Source organism: Elephas maximus, chromosome 5 (genome assembly GCF_024166365.1).
Source record: "Elephas maximus indicus isolate mEleMax1 chromosome 5, mEleMax1 primary haplotype, whole genome shotgun sequence".
Taxonomy (NCBI): Eukaryota; Metazoa; Chordata; class Mammalia; order Proboscidea; family Elephantidae; genus Elephas; species Elephas maximus.
In genome coordinates, this window is record NC_064823.1 from 68,731,346 (window position 1) to 68,748,951 (window position 17,606).

General features: G+C 35.1%; 1 protein-coding gene across 16 annotated transcripts in view; it reads right to left on the minus strand.

The window, feature by feature from the left end:
- PTPN13 (protein tyrosine phosphatase non-receptor type 13) overlaps positions 1-17,606 on the minus strand; it is a 1,019,774-nt gene that overhangs the window by 53,272 nt on the left and 948,896 nt on the right. For 10 of the 16 annotated variants that reach the window (XM_049885787.1, XM_049885797.1, XM_049885791.1 and 7 more), the window contains 9 exons: positions 17,487-17,543; positions 9,835-9,924; positions 9,396-9,503; positions 9,084-9,215; positions 5,778-6,244; positions 4,420-4,566; positions 2,892-2,985; positions 2,152-2,237; positions 1,330-1,492 (listed from right to left, as the gene is read on the minus strand). In XM_049885787.1, coding sequence (XP_049741744.1) covers positions 1,330-1,492; positions 2,152-2,237; positions 2,892-2,985; positions 4,420-4,566; positions 5,778-6,244; positions 9,084-9,215; positions 9,396-9,503; positions 9,835-9,924; positions 17,487-17,543 — 1,344 coding nt within the window. The remainder of the gene's footprint in view (positions 1-1,329; positions 1,493-2,151; positions 2,238-2,891; positions 2,986-4,419; positions 4,567-5,777; positions 6,245-9,083; positions 9,216-9,395; positions 9,504-9,834; positions 9,925-17,486; positions 17,544-17,606) is intronic. The other 6 variants (XM_049885792.1, XM_049885796.1, XM_049885793.1 and 3 more) reach the window with 5 other exon arrangements.

Genomic DNA, 17,606 nt, shown 5'->3' on the forward strand with positions numbered 1-17,606 from the left:
ACTATTTGAAATGGATAGTGGTGATTGTTGCACAACATGGTGAGTGCAATTAATGTTATTGAATTGTACACATTGAAATGGTTGATATGTTTTGTTACATATATTTTACCACAATTTTATGAGGATGCTGTTGCCACTTATTTGGATTAACACCATACCTCACCAAAGCACTGAAATGTCAACTTGTCTCCCACAGCCTCCTTGTCTTACCCTTCTCTCTCCCATTATATTCCTGGATTTTTCTCATACTACTTCCTGCCATGATTTTTTCCTATCTTCTCTGTTATTATATAGTCTTTTTTTTTTTCTAATTTAATTATTATGGCAGTAAAAGAAGCTATGAGGAGGCTATAGAGAAAACTATGGGAGGTAAGTTGACATTTTAACGCTTTGGCGAAGTATACTGTTAATCCAGAAAAATGACAATAGCATTCTGCTAAAATTCTCATCAGCAAAAAAGGTAAAAGTAAAACAATAACCAGGAAAAAAAAAATTAAAATATTTTTAAAGAAAGAGTGATGGAAAAAATAAAGAATAAAGGGTAGTGATGGTGGTGATAAAGTGGGTAGGTTAACTTCATTTTAATAATAATCAGGAAAAATAACACAGGCTGAACTATTTTTGGAATAGATTCAGAGTTGCTAAGATTTGTTTGATCAAGCAGTGACTTGTATAAACAAAAAAAAAACAAAACAATGATTGTATACCATTACCATTATTTATAAAGTAAAGGACATTTTAACTCATTAAAAGGAAGATAGATTCTCAGAAAAAAGGTAATCCTGTAACATGAATACATTTAGCCTTATAAAAAACTCACTATTTAATTCCTTCCTAATTTGCTTACTTTGGTACCAATCAGTGATACAGCCAAAGACTGGTGTAGTTTTTTAAAAAGAACCAATATCTAAGAACTATTACTTGAATTTCTGCCCAGAGTTAGCTTCCCAAGTCTATAAATTTAAATAGAAATATAGAAAATTTATGGGTCAATGTTTCACTTAAGTTTGAAGCCATTCTCGCAGATGCTTACTATTTTTTTCACTGTAAGAAATTTCACTTTGAACGTTATAACTATTTAAGCATCATAAGATTATCATAATCTGTTCCACACATACATTCATTATCCAGAATCTTTCAGACTCTAAAAGCTGCTAATAAAAGAATGTGTCTTTTTATATTTAGTACCATGCTGCACATTATTATTTACAATTGACAAGAATAATTAGAGACTAGGTCATGAATTGTGATCCAACATGTAAAAAATAAAATTTTGAATAAGCCAGGTATACTCTGAAGGTGAGATGACACAATCTCCCAACATCTGACCTTCAGTGACAAAGCTGTAGTCTTTGACATGAGTTGTTCTCTTCACCATTTTTTCTTGGGCTTGACTTTGGGCATCTGGATCTGAAAGAGTGCACTGTGGGGTTACAGGGACATGTCCTTTGGATGCTGGAGACTGTCCCTTTTCTAACAACAGATGGACCACCTGGAAAAATGGGAGAGCACTTTATTAGTTAAGAGGAATTATAAGAAAACAGATAACTTTTAGGACTTTGTGTAGCTGATGATATAAAATTGTTTAAAGTAACTACCCAGTCCACCACAATATAGGTAGAAGGAGAAAAAAATGGGAAAAAAAGGAATTGAATAAAACTTTCAAAATCAAGTTTTTATTACTACCTATATAAAAAGATAATTGATTAAAAAGAAAAAGTCCATTACAAAATTAACATAACCATGTTATAGAGTACTTGAATGCTAGAAAAGAATTGCCTCTATATGATAATATAAAACCATCATAAATAATTTGCAAACTTCCTAAAAAGAATTTAGCATTGAGGCTAAAAAATGACTAGGAATGAAAATCACTAGTAACTAGTAAATGTTTACAAAAAAATTAAAAAAAAATGTAATCTTGACCCCACCTCCCACCCAATGGGATATTTAAAAAAATCAGCTTCTTCAGTCAAAACCTCTTATAATATTTGCTCTTTGACTTGGAAGGAAAAACTCAGAATGTTACATGAATCTGGCTTGCTTTCCTGATTAACTAACAAATTCAGAGATCTCAATGAGATTGAGATTATTCACACATTACTATGTCCTTCTAGGTTATTTTGAAAGGTTGGTATAATCATCTATTACCTGTCCTGTATTTCTCAGTGTTTCCACAGCTTGCTTATGGGTAGCTCCTTCCAGGCTAACTCCATTGACAGCTAGGACACGATCACCTTGATATAATTCATAAAGAAGAAAATAATAAAATAACAAAATTCTACATGCTCTTTCATGCCTCGTGGGCTTATTTTGTATTAATTTGTTAGACTCAAATTCTGGACAAAATAAAATCACAGAGTTTCCTTATTTAATATGTTATTTAAATTCTTGTTCCCATCTATGGCTAATTTTAGGGAAATATGTTTATAAAAGTCAATTTAAATCATGAGAAAAGATAAACTGAACTATAACTGTAGAAAGATTAGAGAGAAGTCCCTAAACCAAACCAAACCAAACCAAACCAAACCAAACCAAACCAAACCAAACCAAACCAAACCAAACCAAACCAAACCAAACCAAACCCACTGCTGTCGAGTCGATTCCGACTCATATGTCACTGACGTTACAAGGGTACTTTTCCTCCCCTCTTCTCTGGCAATTTGTTTCTTAGCAAGTTCAATGTATTAATGAAAATATTGTCTAGCTATTTTCTAATACCAGAAAATCAGCTACAAAGAAGGGCTTTTGGGATAGCAAAAAGGTCATAATTTGGTAATAAAGTTATTCCATATTATGAATTGAAGATCTAGATCAGTTCTCTAATTTCTTATCTATTTGTTGAAGTGATATCCACACATATAATTCCTGCACACATATGAACACTATACCTTTGTGTATTCTACCATCAGACTCTGCTGCTCCGTTGGGAATAACAGCTTTCACATAAATGCCACCATGCCTGACACTGGTATTCACACCTCCCTAAGTAGAAAAAGACAAATAAAATTTCTTAATATGAAAAAATTTACTCATCCTCTTTCAAATCTGAGACCTAGAAAGCATTCAAATCACCAGCCAAAGTAGCAGCATCAAGTCTGCATATGCAATTACTTCAATACCCAAGAACATTTCTAGCTAATCTTTTCAAATACCAAAGCAGTTTCTTTTTACCAAAACTCCATTCAATTAAAAAAAAATTACAACATGCTAGATCTTGACAATGCAAGGAACTGCTTTTCTTTTGTAAGTCTACATCATGCATTACAAGCAGGCAGAAAGCAAAATCTACCCATGCAAAATTAATTTGACAGCACAACTATCAGAACAAAAAGTATACAAAATAATATACTTTAGATCATATTTACTAATCTGAAAGCAAATTCCATAAACCAAAGAAAAAGAAGTTTGCTTTCATTTTAAATTCGGTAGAGAGGTTAATTTATGGTGCAAATGAAATCTAATGCATGGAGTTTCTACCTACTGTGGACATGTAGCTTTTATTTCCCTTCACAATAGAAAGACAATAAAAATCTAAAGAAATTAAGGGCAAAAGCAAAGGGTTACACTGTTTTAAACTGTGCTAGGAAGTCTTTTTTCCTCAATCTATTACAAGTTAAGGCTGTGTGGTGCAAATGGTGAAGCACTTGACTACTAGCTGAAAGACTGGTGGTTTGAACCCGTCCAGTCGCACCACAGAAGAAAGCCCTTGCGATCTGCTTCCAAAGATCACAGCCCTGAAAACTCTGTGGAGCAGTTTTACTTTGCACACATGGGGTCACTATGAGTCGGAATTGACTTGATGGCAACCCCAACACACCACATTTCCAAATGGCTTTGTATAACTATCTATATCCTTCAAATGTGATACACGATAATATCACAATTAACGGTCTAGTATCTTCATTCATAAAAGTTATTTTTTCAAATAGTTTATGCTCATATTTTAGCTATCTTAAAATGATACATATTCATAGGGAACCTCAAATTTTAAGATCCTAAACATGTCTACAAGACATTCTATATTAAGAAGAGATAAAGGTATATAGATATATAAATCTTCCATTATTCATGGTGTAGGTGGAAGATGTATCATGTCATTATTCCATGCTCATGCAGAAGTTATTAACTGTATAGAAAGCATAAATATTAATTTTATATTTTATAACTCTTATAATCAGATTTTTTTTTTTAAAAAAAGGAAGTATGAGGTCTATGGGGGAGAAGGCAACATTTAATTTTTCTGAATGACAAAAACTGAATAACACACTCAATTGCAAAAAAAAGTTTTAAGATATGATTCAGTTTTTAAATTTTGGAAATATTTGGCAAGTGTCCCTTTTCAAACAAAATGGTTCAATTAATAAGTTGGCATACAATAGGCTGCTGGAACTTGAGAAGAGAAAACATTTGAAAAACCTTGGCAAACAGTACCGTGACACTTATCCCCAAGCTGTTATCATTTTTAGTCAGTTCAACCTCAAAGATATCTCCAGGTTTAGGAGGTGATGATGAAAAAAATTTAAAGTTCATTTTGTTGGATGTATTCATTGAGGAGGAAGATTCCTTAACAAAGAAAAAAAAAAAAAAAAAGGATTTCTTGTTAGAATCAAAATGAATTATTATTGAAAGGCCAATATGTTTTTTTTGAAAAATAATTTTAAAAAGATATTAAGGACAGAGTGAATTAGAGATCATTTAGTCCAAGGTCTTCATATTTTATGGTTGAGGAAATTGAGGCCCAGAAATAAAAGGGCTTGCTCCAGGTCAAACAGCTAGTTATGGCAGACACAAGCCAGCAACTCAGTTCAAACCTGGCTTTTACCCTATGAGGCAGTTCTATTCTGTCCTCTAGGGTCTCACCATGAGTTGGAATCAACTTCATGGCACATAACAACAGTTATCACCCTGGGTCTCTAAGACGAGTAGGCTTCATGTTTATTCTGTCTGTTTACAAATCCAACATAAACATAGATAATGCAAATGTTAGACTGCCTTAAGAATCTTTCATTCAGTTTATCATATGAAAAAGTCCTTGTGCTTTCCAAATTTGAGATGTATAATTCAATTTACATATGAACAGTAAAACAAACAATACCAAGTTTTCTTTCTTCATAGTACCTCTGCTTTATGTCAACAGGAAGCTGAAAAGTAACTGCTATCTAAGTGACTGAACTGTATATATACCAACAGAAGCTAACCCCCAATTATAAGGGCATAACCCTCTTGTCAGGAATATGGAGTTTTCAGTGAATAGCGGACATAAAATTCCTTTCTGAAACTGCTGTGAATGTGAATTTAAATTTACAACATTTTTAGGAAAGTTTCCTAAGAAATATTTCTTGGAAACTTTTCCGTGTTATTATTATTAATTCAGACCTTCAGAAGATTTTAGGCTACCAACAGTAAAGTCAACTGTCCATTATAAGAACTATTAGGAACAATTTGTTTTTCAGATATTTTAGCTCTCTTATTAACATAAACATTAAATATTCAAGAGAAAAAGAATTTGTAAGAAAACAATCATAATCTGATTATTCTCTCCTTCTTGTTATCAGGTGGCAAGTTCCCAGAACAGTAGCTATTTCAGAGTTAGTATTTAAGCTTCTAATTTCTCCAAATGTTAGCATCAAATGCAGTAGCGGTTAGTAGCAGAAGGTATAAAACAATTCCTCCTTTCCAGAATATATAAATAACTTAGATTATTCTGCTCTGTAATATTTTTGTTTGTTAAATGAAAAAAGAGAAAAACAAGAAAAGATTAAAATTCACCATGCCTTTTTTGGTGTCTGATGATCCTGACTGCTAGAGTAAGTAGCTTCATCCATGTCTGAATCGCCACGATCAGAATAGTCGGTCGCATCACAAGTGCCTGGTTTTTTAGCTTTGCTTCGGTTACCGTCAACGGAAATTCTCTTTGTCTCAGAAGCTTTGGATATTACAGATGAGGATGGGCTACCATGCTGTGATTCCTTCCAGGTTCGGTCACCTCCATGGCTGGCAAAGAAGCCATTGACCTGGCTCTGGGACAAGCTGGCACTCTCAGTTCTGGAATCTTGAGAACTCAGGCTTCCTTCCCGCAGGCCCCCAGGCAGCCCAAAGGAGCTGTCTGAGATATGCTTCAGGGTACCATGTGGCCAGCCACGATCCTCAGAAGAAGAATCTATAGCACCATCTTGCAGGAAGGAAGGTTTCTTCATGTAGCTTTTCATTCCATTGGCAAGATGTACAGGAGTAGAAGGCACTAAAAGTTAAACCCCATCAAAGAGAATAATGAATTAGTGACACACGTGTGTGCTTGTACCCATGTACGATTTTCCCTGAAGATTGTTGGGAGGATTTTATACACGATAACAGATACAAAGCACTGAACCCAGGGCCTGGAACTACAGCAGGGGCCCAGTAAATGTTAGATTCTGCTTCCTTTGCTTCCTACTTTGGTTGTTTTTATTGCAACTCCTACTGAAATGTGTACCCCTTCACATAAGCCCCTCATTTCCATTCTCCAAGACCATGTCGGAGCCCTGGTGGTGCAGTGGTTAAGAGCTCAGCTGCTAACCCAAAGGTTGACAGTTCAAATCCACCAGCTGCTACTTGGAAACCCTATGAGGCAGTCCTACTCTGTCCTATAGGGTCGCTGTGAGTCAGAATTGGCTCTATGGCAATGGGTTAAGGCCATTTCATATTAGACTCTGTTAAGACTTTTCTTATTTCCTAAACAGAGCTATACTTCAAGCTTTTGACTTTTTTTTTTTTTTTTTGAGAATGGATACTAAAAAACAACCACATGAAGCTTTCTGGAGGGAAGAAAAGTTTTCTCTGATCCCTATACAAGGTAAAGTTCCCATTTTATATGTTCTCTTGACACCTTGTACTTCTTTCTAACACTAGGGCTCCAACACTTAGAGCTATAATGAAACACTTATTCGTCTAGTTAGATGTCTAATACTTATCTCCTCTGATAAAAAACAAGCTTCATGAGGGTAGATGTTCTGTGTCTTGTACATACAGGCACTCAATAAATATATATTGAACAAATGAATGAACTTTCTATAAAAAACCTATTAAAAACAATAGGCGGGAGTCCCTTAGAGCTGTGTTCACAAGGAAAATGAGTTTCTCTTGCATTTATATGTTCCTTTTACTAAAATAATGGTAATAGAATTCAATAATCTACTTTTTGGTGGGGGAGTATGGGGGTCTTGACTGCCAGACACTCAGAGATAAGCTACAATATTTTCAATTGTAGTCATCTTCCTTTGCCTAAGATGATGAGAATACAATTAGATCATAAGATTTTTGTGGGCAGTGGTGGTATCTTCTATTGTGTTTACTCATAGTAAACAAGCCCTAAAAATATTATACTATATATATATATATATTCGACAATGAATAAGGAAGACTAAAGAATTGATGCCTTTGAATTATGCTGTTGGTGAAGAATATTGAATATACCAAGGGCTGACAAAAGAACGAACAAATCTGTCTTGGAAGAAGTACAGCCAGAATGCTCCTTAAAGGCAAGGACGGTAAGACTTTGTCTCATGTGCTTTGGACATGTTATCAGGAGGGACCAGTCCTTGGAGAAGGACATCATGCTTGGTAAAGTAGAGGGTCAGTGAAAAACAGAAAGACATTAAATGAGAGGGATTAACACAGAGGCTGCAACAATGGGTTTAAACGTAACAACGATTGTGAGGATGGTACACGACCGGGCAGTGTTTCATTCTGTTGTACCTAGGGTTGCTATGAGCTGGAATGACTTGACAGCACCTAACAACAACAACATATGTGTGTGTGTATACCTATACATATACATATATAAAATACCAAAAAAAAAAAAAATTACTTAGTAAAAAAAAAAAAACACAGTCAAAAGGACTCATCTGTGTAAAACTGAAAACCTGTTGCAATATCCTAGGATTCATATGTGAAAAGTTTAAGAAATTTTTACAATGTTAAAACATTGTATAAAATGAGATATGTACATGTTTTTAGTCCTCTAATTTACTGTGAAACGTTTTTGGGTAATTTATTGTATCTAAAGTTATGCCTAAAATTCATTATCTAAACATGTTTTCAGCTAAGTTTTTACTAGTTCTTTGGGAAGAAAGTACCTTACATATACTTAGCACTTCAATGTTAAAAAAAATACTATTAATAAAGACGGTTAAAAGTTACATTTAAGTGCTTAATACGTGCGAGGCAATGTATGCTAATTCTTTACATGCATTATCTCATTTAATTTTCATAATCTATAAGACACACATTTTTATATTCACTATTTGATATATCCGCACAGTGAGGCTTAGAAACTTGAGGTGATGTGCTCAAGATACAGAGTTTTAAGCAGCGGAGGAGACAGAATTTGACCCTAGACAGCCGGACTCTGCAGCCTTCCTATTGCCCACGATGCTGTACTGTTGCATACACACTGGGTGTACTTCTTTCACAAACACTGCCCTACTATTTGACACTCATAAGAACTCTAGACAAGGCAGATAGGAGAAGGCAGAGATCGCTGTTTTCCCTTTAAAAAACAAACAAAAAAACGGTGACTCAAGAGCACTTAGTCATACAGCTAATATGTAACACAAGCAAAGCTCAAACTCATATCTTCTGATCTTTGTCAGGTGCCTTTCCTCCCACATGTTAATGGCAGGGATTAAGAGACAAAGTGGTATAGTCTCGTTTTGAATTTCGGAGTTGTTGTTTATCTTTTCCTTTTTGTAATCTGGTTCAAGGTAGGACTTTTTAGATAATTACACAATGATAAAGAATTCTATTTCTGACAATCTAAAAAGAGATGGAACACACCAAATGCTCAAAGTTTACTCCAGTGACACCAACTTTGCACAATGAAATGGTTTTTGTGCATATGTCACTGAAGAGGAATGAGACAGAAAGGCTTGGAAATGAATGAAAAAGTTATACTGACGGACAAAACTAAAGCACCAAGAACTACACACATCAAATCGTCAGAAAGGAAATAAGAAACTTAAATCCAGTTTATTGGGCCAATGTATCAAAGCTGTTGTAAAAGTGAACTAGAACACACAACTAAGAAACAGTCACAACTTTACCTTTGGATATTTTTTCTTTTGGCTGAGAGATAACGAGTGTCACGTCTTCAGGCGCATTTTGCAAAATGTCTATTGCAGCATGGTGGCTGACCCCCTCCAGACTCACACTATTCACAGATATCAAACGGTCCCCTGCACAGAGATAAAGCGACTCTCATCAATGCAGTATTTTCAACAACAAAGAAACACATGCTAAATCTTACAGATGTCATCCTCCTCAGTATTTTTGCTTTTCCTAAGTTCTACTTTTGCTATCTGTACAAATTCACGCCTGTCGGTAAGCACTTACAAAAATTTCAAAATGTCAAGTACCTGGTTTTAAGCATCCATCCAAGTCAGCTGGTCCTCCAGGGGTAACTGAACTGATAAACACACCTAGATCCAGTCTTCCCATCTTCTCCCCACCAATAATCTGAAACCCTACGAAGCAGCACATTTTAATAAGATCTTCATGAAACTGGTGCTTTCAATGATTAAGGATTAGCCTGCTTGAAACATAGGAGTTCGGAGACTCCCTACAGCAAAAATCATTGAAGGGGAGTACCTGTGAGGTACAGCTATCTGTTAAATTTGGTCAAATGTGAAATTATTGCTTGTAGGCATTTCTTCAGAGTTTCCTGAGTAGAGCGATGAGGTTGTGCGTGTGCAGCAGTTATCTTGATTAGAAGCGGGCTGGTCTCTCGATGCCAAAGTCTACATACCTTTCCTCTTGGAATTCTCACAGACCTTTAAGAATCTCACAGTGACTTACCTAAGCCATACTTTGCATCTTTTTTCAGGTTCAGCAAGGTGATCTCTCTTTCTGGTGAGGATACAATGCTCCATCTTTTGTGTAGCGCATCTATTGGAAATTTATAATTTTAAAAATAAAATAAAACATATGTTCAGACATTAAGACTGTCAGTTTGTTCCAAATTAAATGTTAACAAGGCTTGTCAAGATATTGTTCAGTCACTGACTTATAGTTTACAAAATAACCATATATTATTACATTTATTAATCATAAAATGTTTCTTGTGAAATAAGTATATTTCAGTTCCAAATGAGCAAAAATAAATCTCAAGAGGTTAAATGATTTGAGCAGGTTTGCTTAGCTAGCACAGGAAAGAGCTGAATTTTAAACTCACGTTTTCTTACTTCATATCTCTTTCCTGTACATCACACAGTTGACTCCCTGAATTTCACAATGCCAATATATTAGGAATTTCCCTCTAATGAAAGGTTGACATTTTTTTTTTCTGAACAAAATATTCCTGATAAGTTCTAGACTAAATAGCAACAATAAGAACCTGGATCTATTTTTTAAAATCCCACCAATAACGACTTGTCTAGCACATTTAGATTCTCAGAAGATTTTCATTCATTTCTCATTTTATTTGTAAAATAATCTAATGAGGTAGGTAAAGCCATTTTACCTGTTGTTTTCTAAATGAGGAATACAGTTTGTGACCTGTTCAGCATGACAGCTGGTATCACTGATCAGTAAAATACCTGAAGTCTGTAATTGATAAATGCTAGTTAAATTAAATGTCAGCACCAGAATTTACCTTTTCTTATTTCTTTTTTTTTTCTACACAGGGTTTCTTTTTTTTTTTTTAATTTAATCATTCAGAAATAGCCCCTTAATGAAACTAATAAATACGCCAATAATTGCCATTAAATAAAGTCAGTTCACCTACTTCCCAACCCAAGCATTTAAACACACACACACACAAGCTTAAGTCAATTACAATTTGATAGTTCAAACTGATCTGTGTATGAAGGTGGCGGTAGTGGTGCTGAGTGAGTTTAACACATTCATAGAAGTATTTTTGAAAGTTTAACTCCACACAGTGCTCTAAGCACACTGCAGCTTTCTGAAAATTACAGATTATGGCTTCGCTAAAGCGTAAACCAGGACTTCCTTAAGCCTTTAGATGCATTTTTGTAACAACCACATCACTACGAACACAGACTTTATTTCTCTACTTGTCAACATATGACCATCTAATATAAAACTAATGCTATAAAAAAAGTAGTAGCTTTGTTATACAAGGTGCATTAATGTTTAAATGCTGTGTAAATGTGATACTTTATATTCTAGAAATAATCTCCTTTAGTTACAGAAAACAGTAACAACAACAAGCATTCACTCTCAGGAGTGAACTGACAAAAACCTTGTTGCTTAAATATCACTTCAGTACAAGTCTGCCAGCTCCCTGTAGTATACATGCCCCTATACTATTGTGCTTTTTTGACCTATGTTATGTTGTTTTAGGTGCTGTCAAGTCGGTTCCTACTCACAGCAACCTTATGTACAACAGAACGAAACACTGCCCGGTCCTGCGCCATCCTCATAGTTGTTGCTATGTTTGAGACTTTTGTTGTAGGCACTGTGTCAATCCACCTCATAGAGGGTCCTCTTTTTCCATGACCCTCTCCAAGCATATGTCCTAAACTTATAGTCTATAACTAAGTAGCAATTCAGTATTTCTAATGTTCCAAGTAGTAATTCAGTATTTGTAATAACTTTATTAATGAGGTTCCAAAAATATCACTAGACAATGGCGTGAAGGGCCTTAGGTGTTGGGTAGCCCTAAGCAAAAAGTCCGTCATTACTTAACGTCTAGTTTAGTGAAATTATCTCAGTATCTTAGATAATTTTATCCTAAATTATGCAATTAGCGCTAGCTTTCAGCTAGAACCAAGTACAAAATAAAATAGTAGAAACAAACAAACAAACAAAATCAAACAAACAAGGGAGCGAGGTCAGGTTAGGAACTGAAATCAGTAGTGTTTATGTGATCAGTCTGCGAGGTGGTAAGAGGGAGCAGATAAAAGCAAAGTACTTTGTAGAGTGATTAGAAGATGAGGGGATTACTCTGAATTTCCATTTCTTCAGATTTAAGCACCCTAGAATTGGGATTCTCATTACTCTGTGGCACTTGAGAAGTCCTGAGGCTCACAGTTCCCAGGAAAAGCAAATTCCTGGGCAGTACAGACAGAATAAAAGGCAAGAAGCAGCAGGAGAAAATAGGTCAGAGAAAATAAGGACTCCAGACTTGCTACTTCACTCACCCCAGTCAAGGGTTTGTTGTTAGTTGCTGTAGAGCTGATTTTGGCTCTGTGACCCCATGTGCACAGAGCAGAACTTCAACTAAGGATAGAAAGGTACATAACCTTGCTAGGTATTTACATAAGCTTTTGTGAAGACAAAGTCAATCTGCTTTATACAGAGTGTATCTGTCCTCAATTATAACACTGACCAATATACTTAATGTTGCTATGGAGTATATGCTAGAAGTCATAGGCATTCTTTCAAAGAATAAAAATGCCATTTCCTTCCATTTACAATATTAGTACTAACGGGATTGGTTATCTGTATTATTCATCTCACTAATAAATGTGTGCCTATGTATATATAAATATTTTTTGCGTGTTTACCTTATTACTCTAGGCTTCATGGGAGAAATACCTGGCAATTTGCTAATGTAAAGATCACAGCCAAGAAAATCCTGTGGAGGCAGTTCTACTGTCACATGGCGGGGTGGGGGGGGGAGGGGTTGCTGTGAGTTGGAATCGACTAGACGGCACCAGAAACAGAGCTAGAAGCAACACAGTAAGCTCTCTATATTCAAGGGCTCACCATTAAGATTTGAGTATTCATTCATTCATTTATTTATTCAAATATTCTTCCATCCTTCAAATGTCTACTGAGCAATCTTCCTGTCAAAGTCCCTCATTAGGCTCTTTGGGGAAACAGAATGAGATCACGTACACGAAAGCTGCTAGCACAGTAAATGTGAGCTAAATCAGGCTAGAAGAGTAATGATAGTCTTACTATTAAATAGCTACATTGCAAGGCATGAGTCAGACCCATAAAAGAGGTCCTTAGACCTCTAATTGATGTCCTAAGCGGTGCTACAGCAGTTGAGAGGGGTGAAGCTTCTTCCTGCTGGAAGTAAAGGAGAAGACTTCAAGGAAGCAGGGTAGGCTTTTAAAAAGTAGAATATGGAGATGGTTATATAGTAAGCAAGGCACTAGCAAAAGCTGATTTGGCAAGAAGGTATGAAGTGTTCTGGGGAAATGTCATAGATTAGTTTGACTATAGTATAAGATCTGGCCAAATATTCCACTGAAAGGGAAGCTTTGCCAATCTACTCTTTTAACAGGGATCGCCCCTCCCCCCACCTTGGTGGTGTGAAGTGACTTATTAATGTGAAGACAAAAGGAAGAGTGTTGGTGTGCAGCTGTGTGTTACTGAACAGTACTGTGCACATGCTGAGTTTCCATGTATCTTGGTATTCTCATCACACAGTAGATGTTCAAAATACTTTTTCCATTGGTTTAAAATAAGTGGGAGGTGGAGCTATCCGAGCATATGTAAAAAAAAAAAAAAAATTTTTTTTTTTTTGTAGTACATGAAAACTCAAGTAAAATGAAAGGTATTTGTAGAATTCAGTGAAGAATGAATAGAATTTATGAAACTGAAAGAGAGGCAGCTAGGTATTTCAAGTATAAAATATTACTCAGTTATTTTAATTACTATATGGAAATAAGCATTAATATTCAAAGACTATGTATTTTCAATTCCTTACAAGTAGTTTCTTTCCCTATTAAATATACTCCATGACCACAGTGAAACTTGCAAACAAATACTTTAAAGTGAAAGAGAACCTCAATTTCAAATTTCCAGTTCTTTTAAATAATATTTGCTGGTGCCATTCCCAATCATGTTAACCTGGGAAATCCTTTAAGAAGAGTATAATTTAGAAATTTAGATGTATAACTTTTCTGCATTAGAGACTGTTGCTCTAATGTTGCCTTCTTTATCTCTCATAAGGTTCGTGTGGATACTACGCAGTCCACAACTGGAATAACTGTGCTAAAATGAATCGCAGATATCGCTGTCTGTGAGTGAACCTTCCTAGTAAGAGCATGATTCTGATGAGGCCAAAGCTATATAATCTAAATATGGGTTAACAATTTATCTTAGCCAAAAACAAAAACAAAACAAACAAAGCCCCTAAAACAAACAACAACAAAAAACTCAAAACCACACAAAAAACTAATTTTCTTGGTTATAGATCCTGGTCAACTATTTGGCAGCTCCATTTCACTGATTCGAAGAGGAGCTGGACTATAGCAGAGGGGCTTTGGATAGATCTATCATGCTCTCTAGGGGAAAAGACTCTCAAATTAGACTTTGCAGACGATGGGTGAGGTGTATCATATTGGTATAAAAACAAAGACAGGTTTTTAAACTGTTATACTACTTAATATGGTATCTTTTATGGTATCTGCTTGGGTGGTAGGTAAAGGAGATCATAACTGAAACTCTGGAGTTTCATTTCTGTACCAGAACTAATTAGCTAAGAGAATCGAGGCCACATAACATTGCTGGAATCCATTTAATTCATCCATAGAAAAAGGCTTGGATTGAATAAACTTTTTTTTTTTTTTTTAAGCTTCTCAGAGTCCTTATTTAGTTAACCCTTTCACTTCTGGTTAACTCCATATCTTTGCAATGCTTGTGAGCACTTAGGACTTTAAAATTGTAATTTTCCACTTTGTATGTATTCTAAGTAAACCTTAGGGGGGAAAATGCTAGCATTTGATATTACATTGGTCCTTGACATCTGGCTAAGCAAAGTGTTTTAAAACCTTATTTCTACTCATACAACATTTTATTACTTGGAACTAAAACGCTCATAAAGACAGTGATTAGTTTTAACTTTGGGGGAAAAGTTTCAGTGCCTGTACCATGTCAGTGTATACCCAAATAACCTCTTTTATAAGAGACTTCTTTTCCCCCATCACTTTGTTTTTGCTTAGATTCCTGTGTTCAACCCTGTAAAATGCTAGCATGCATTTTGTGGTTTGGATACTTCAGAAAACAATGCGACAAACCAAGCTAAATGTTGCTTTTCAATTGTTGTGTAATAATACAGTAAAACATGAAACATTAAAAATCAGTTTTACATAAGTTTTTCATAATTTAAAAAATTAAAAAGAAGTTTTTTACTCTCTTATGAAGGGGCATTATAAAAAGTATGTATTTTGAAAGGTTGAGCCACTTTATTTGGAAATCACTATTCATCAAGGAACTGGCATTCTTTCCATGTCTCTGTTTTAAAGTGTGAGATTAAAAGACTCATGACTTTTTTCTTTTATCTTCTCTTCCAAGTTTCGCATTCTCTAAGAGTCTCTTGAGGTTATAAAAAGATGGAATTTTATACATTGAACTTCGTATAAGTGACAATTCAATATTCACTGCTGTTCATTTTTAATTCTCACATAATAATCTTGATCAAAAGTAGATAATACAGAAAATAGAATAAAACTCATAGGCAAGTAATATAACTTTGTAGATACTCAGTTACTGTATTTGGAAAAACATCTCTGCCATGCCCTCTTATGTGAAACCTCACAAGATTTCAACAGAGTACCAATTCAGGCTACTTGGGCAGATTCATAGAGAATCTGGTGGGGAAAATGGCCTTGTCTGTAGGTTGACAGGGACACACCTCCATGCAAACATGCACTGGCCCTTCCTCTGTAGGAGGCAGATGTAGAGATGAGGCTTTAAAGGCTTCAACAGAAGAACTACCCTGCACATACTCATTTGGTATCCAATGTAAATTCACATTTTCTCCCATCAGAGCCTAGATTAAAACACAGTTTGGGTTCTCACCCCGAAATAGATTATTAATCAGCTTCTTTCAAAAGTTTAGCTGGAGACATAATACCTAAGAATAATAAGGCATTATCATGCTTGGGAGGCAGTCTAAAGGGTGGCGAAGAGCATGCGCTCTGGAAACAGACTGCCTGTGTTAAATCATGGTGCCAGCACTTGCTAGTTCCATGACCTTCTGCACAGCTCAACCTCTCTATGCTTTGATTGTCCATCTATAAGAAGGAAATAACATTAGGACACACTTCATAGGGTTGTTGTAGGAATTACATGTGAAAAAAATGTAAAGTGCTTAGAACACTGGTTTGCATATAGTAAGCATTCAATGAATATTAGCCAATAATTATTATCATTAGCAACATGTTAATAACTAAGCTATTCTAGGTATCTAAGTATTCTAAATTCAGTTCATGTAAGTATGTAAATACCAGGGTCTTAGTAAGATAGGTCCAAATATAAGTTCACTAATTTCTTCTTTAAGGACATATGCTCAGGTTTGTTTTTTTTTTTTTCCAGGATTGATACATTAAAAAACAAACAAAAGAAATGAAAAATAATCCTTTGTTTGCTATAAGCGTTTAAGACACTGCCAGTAGTGTTTCTTTTTGGAAGCAACTTTACTTCCAAGAAAAATCTTTCTCTTTTGAAGAATTAGTCTGCGTATTTCTATAAAGAGAATTATACAAAATAGCAATGTGGTATTTGACAGTTTTTGACCTAAAAAACCAGCAATTTCATATAGTTCAATCTACTCTCCTGCCTTCGTTTCTGCCTTGGGTATCAGGAAAATTAGAACTAAACTTAAAGCTTCACCAATTTTAACTACAGTAATGCTTTTGATTAGCATACTTGCTTCTTTTTCATCAGTTTTTTGGTTATTTCAATTTTAAGAGTTTGAGGGTAAAAGTTTTCTGAAGTATTTTTAGAAGCAAGTAGTGTATACATGGAAACAAAGCATTCTTTTCTACCTATGAAAGTTATTAGAAAGATCATATAAGATAATGCCCATGAACATGTTCTGTAACATAAATTCTAATGAATGTAAATCCATTGACTTTCGATGCAATGAAATTTTTTGGACTTCTTCCTACAACCTTGTTGTATTTAAATTCCTCATAAAATATAAATATTTCGACTCCTTCTTAAATATATAAATCTTAACGTATAGATTCTCTAAGTTCTCCCCATAACGTTTAGGATAAGACTCACAGCTCTTTAACAATCTGGTCCCTGCTTAGCTCTCCAGCTTTACCTCCTCCCCAGTGCCTCCTACTGAGAATCCTGTGGTTCCCTGCATCTGTAATCTTATCTGCCCTCATGTCTCCATGCCTCTGACCATTCTATGACCTTGATCTGGAATACCCATCTCTACCGTTCTGCCTCAATAAATCCTCTATTTCAAGATTCAGCTCAAACATCACTTTAAAATAACGCTTCAGTTAAAACCCTATTTGATCAAAGGTATGTCTTACCTGAACTACTATGTTAGCTTCCCAGTTAAGTCCTTGCCTCTAATCTGTCAATCTCTAGTTCATCAGACAGCCTAAATCAGAGGTCATATCACATCACCAGGATGTTGAGAAATACAAATCTCCTTTGACTCCAAAGTGCCTCAAAACTCCTTGGCACGGAATTGAAGACTTTAATATTAGGTCCAAGACTATCTCATAAAATACAGGAAAGAGAAAAAATATGATGGAAATGAGGGGAAAAATATTTTGTAAACCTACCATTTTCTTTTAAGGGTAGTTGGGATGAAGAATTTCCAGAACTATGCATAGTCATTCCTGTGACATAAATTACATTATTAGACATTTAGTAAAATGGTCAGATACTAGATAAACAATTTC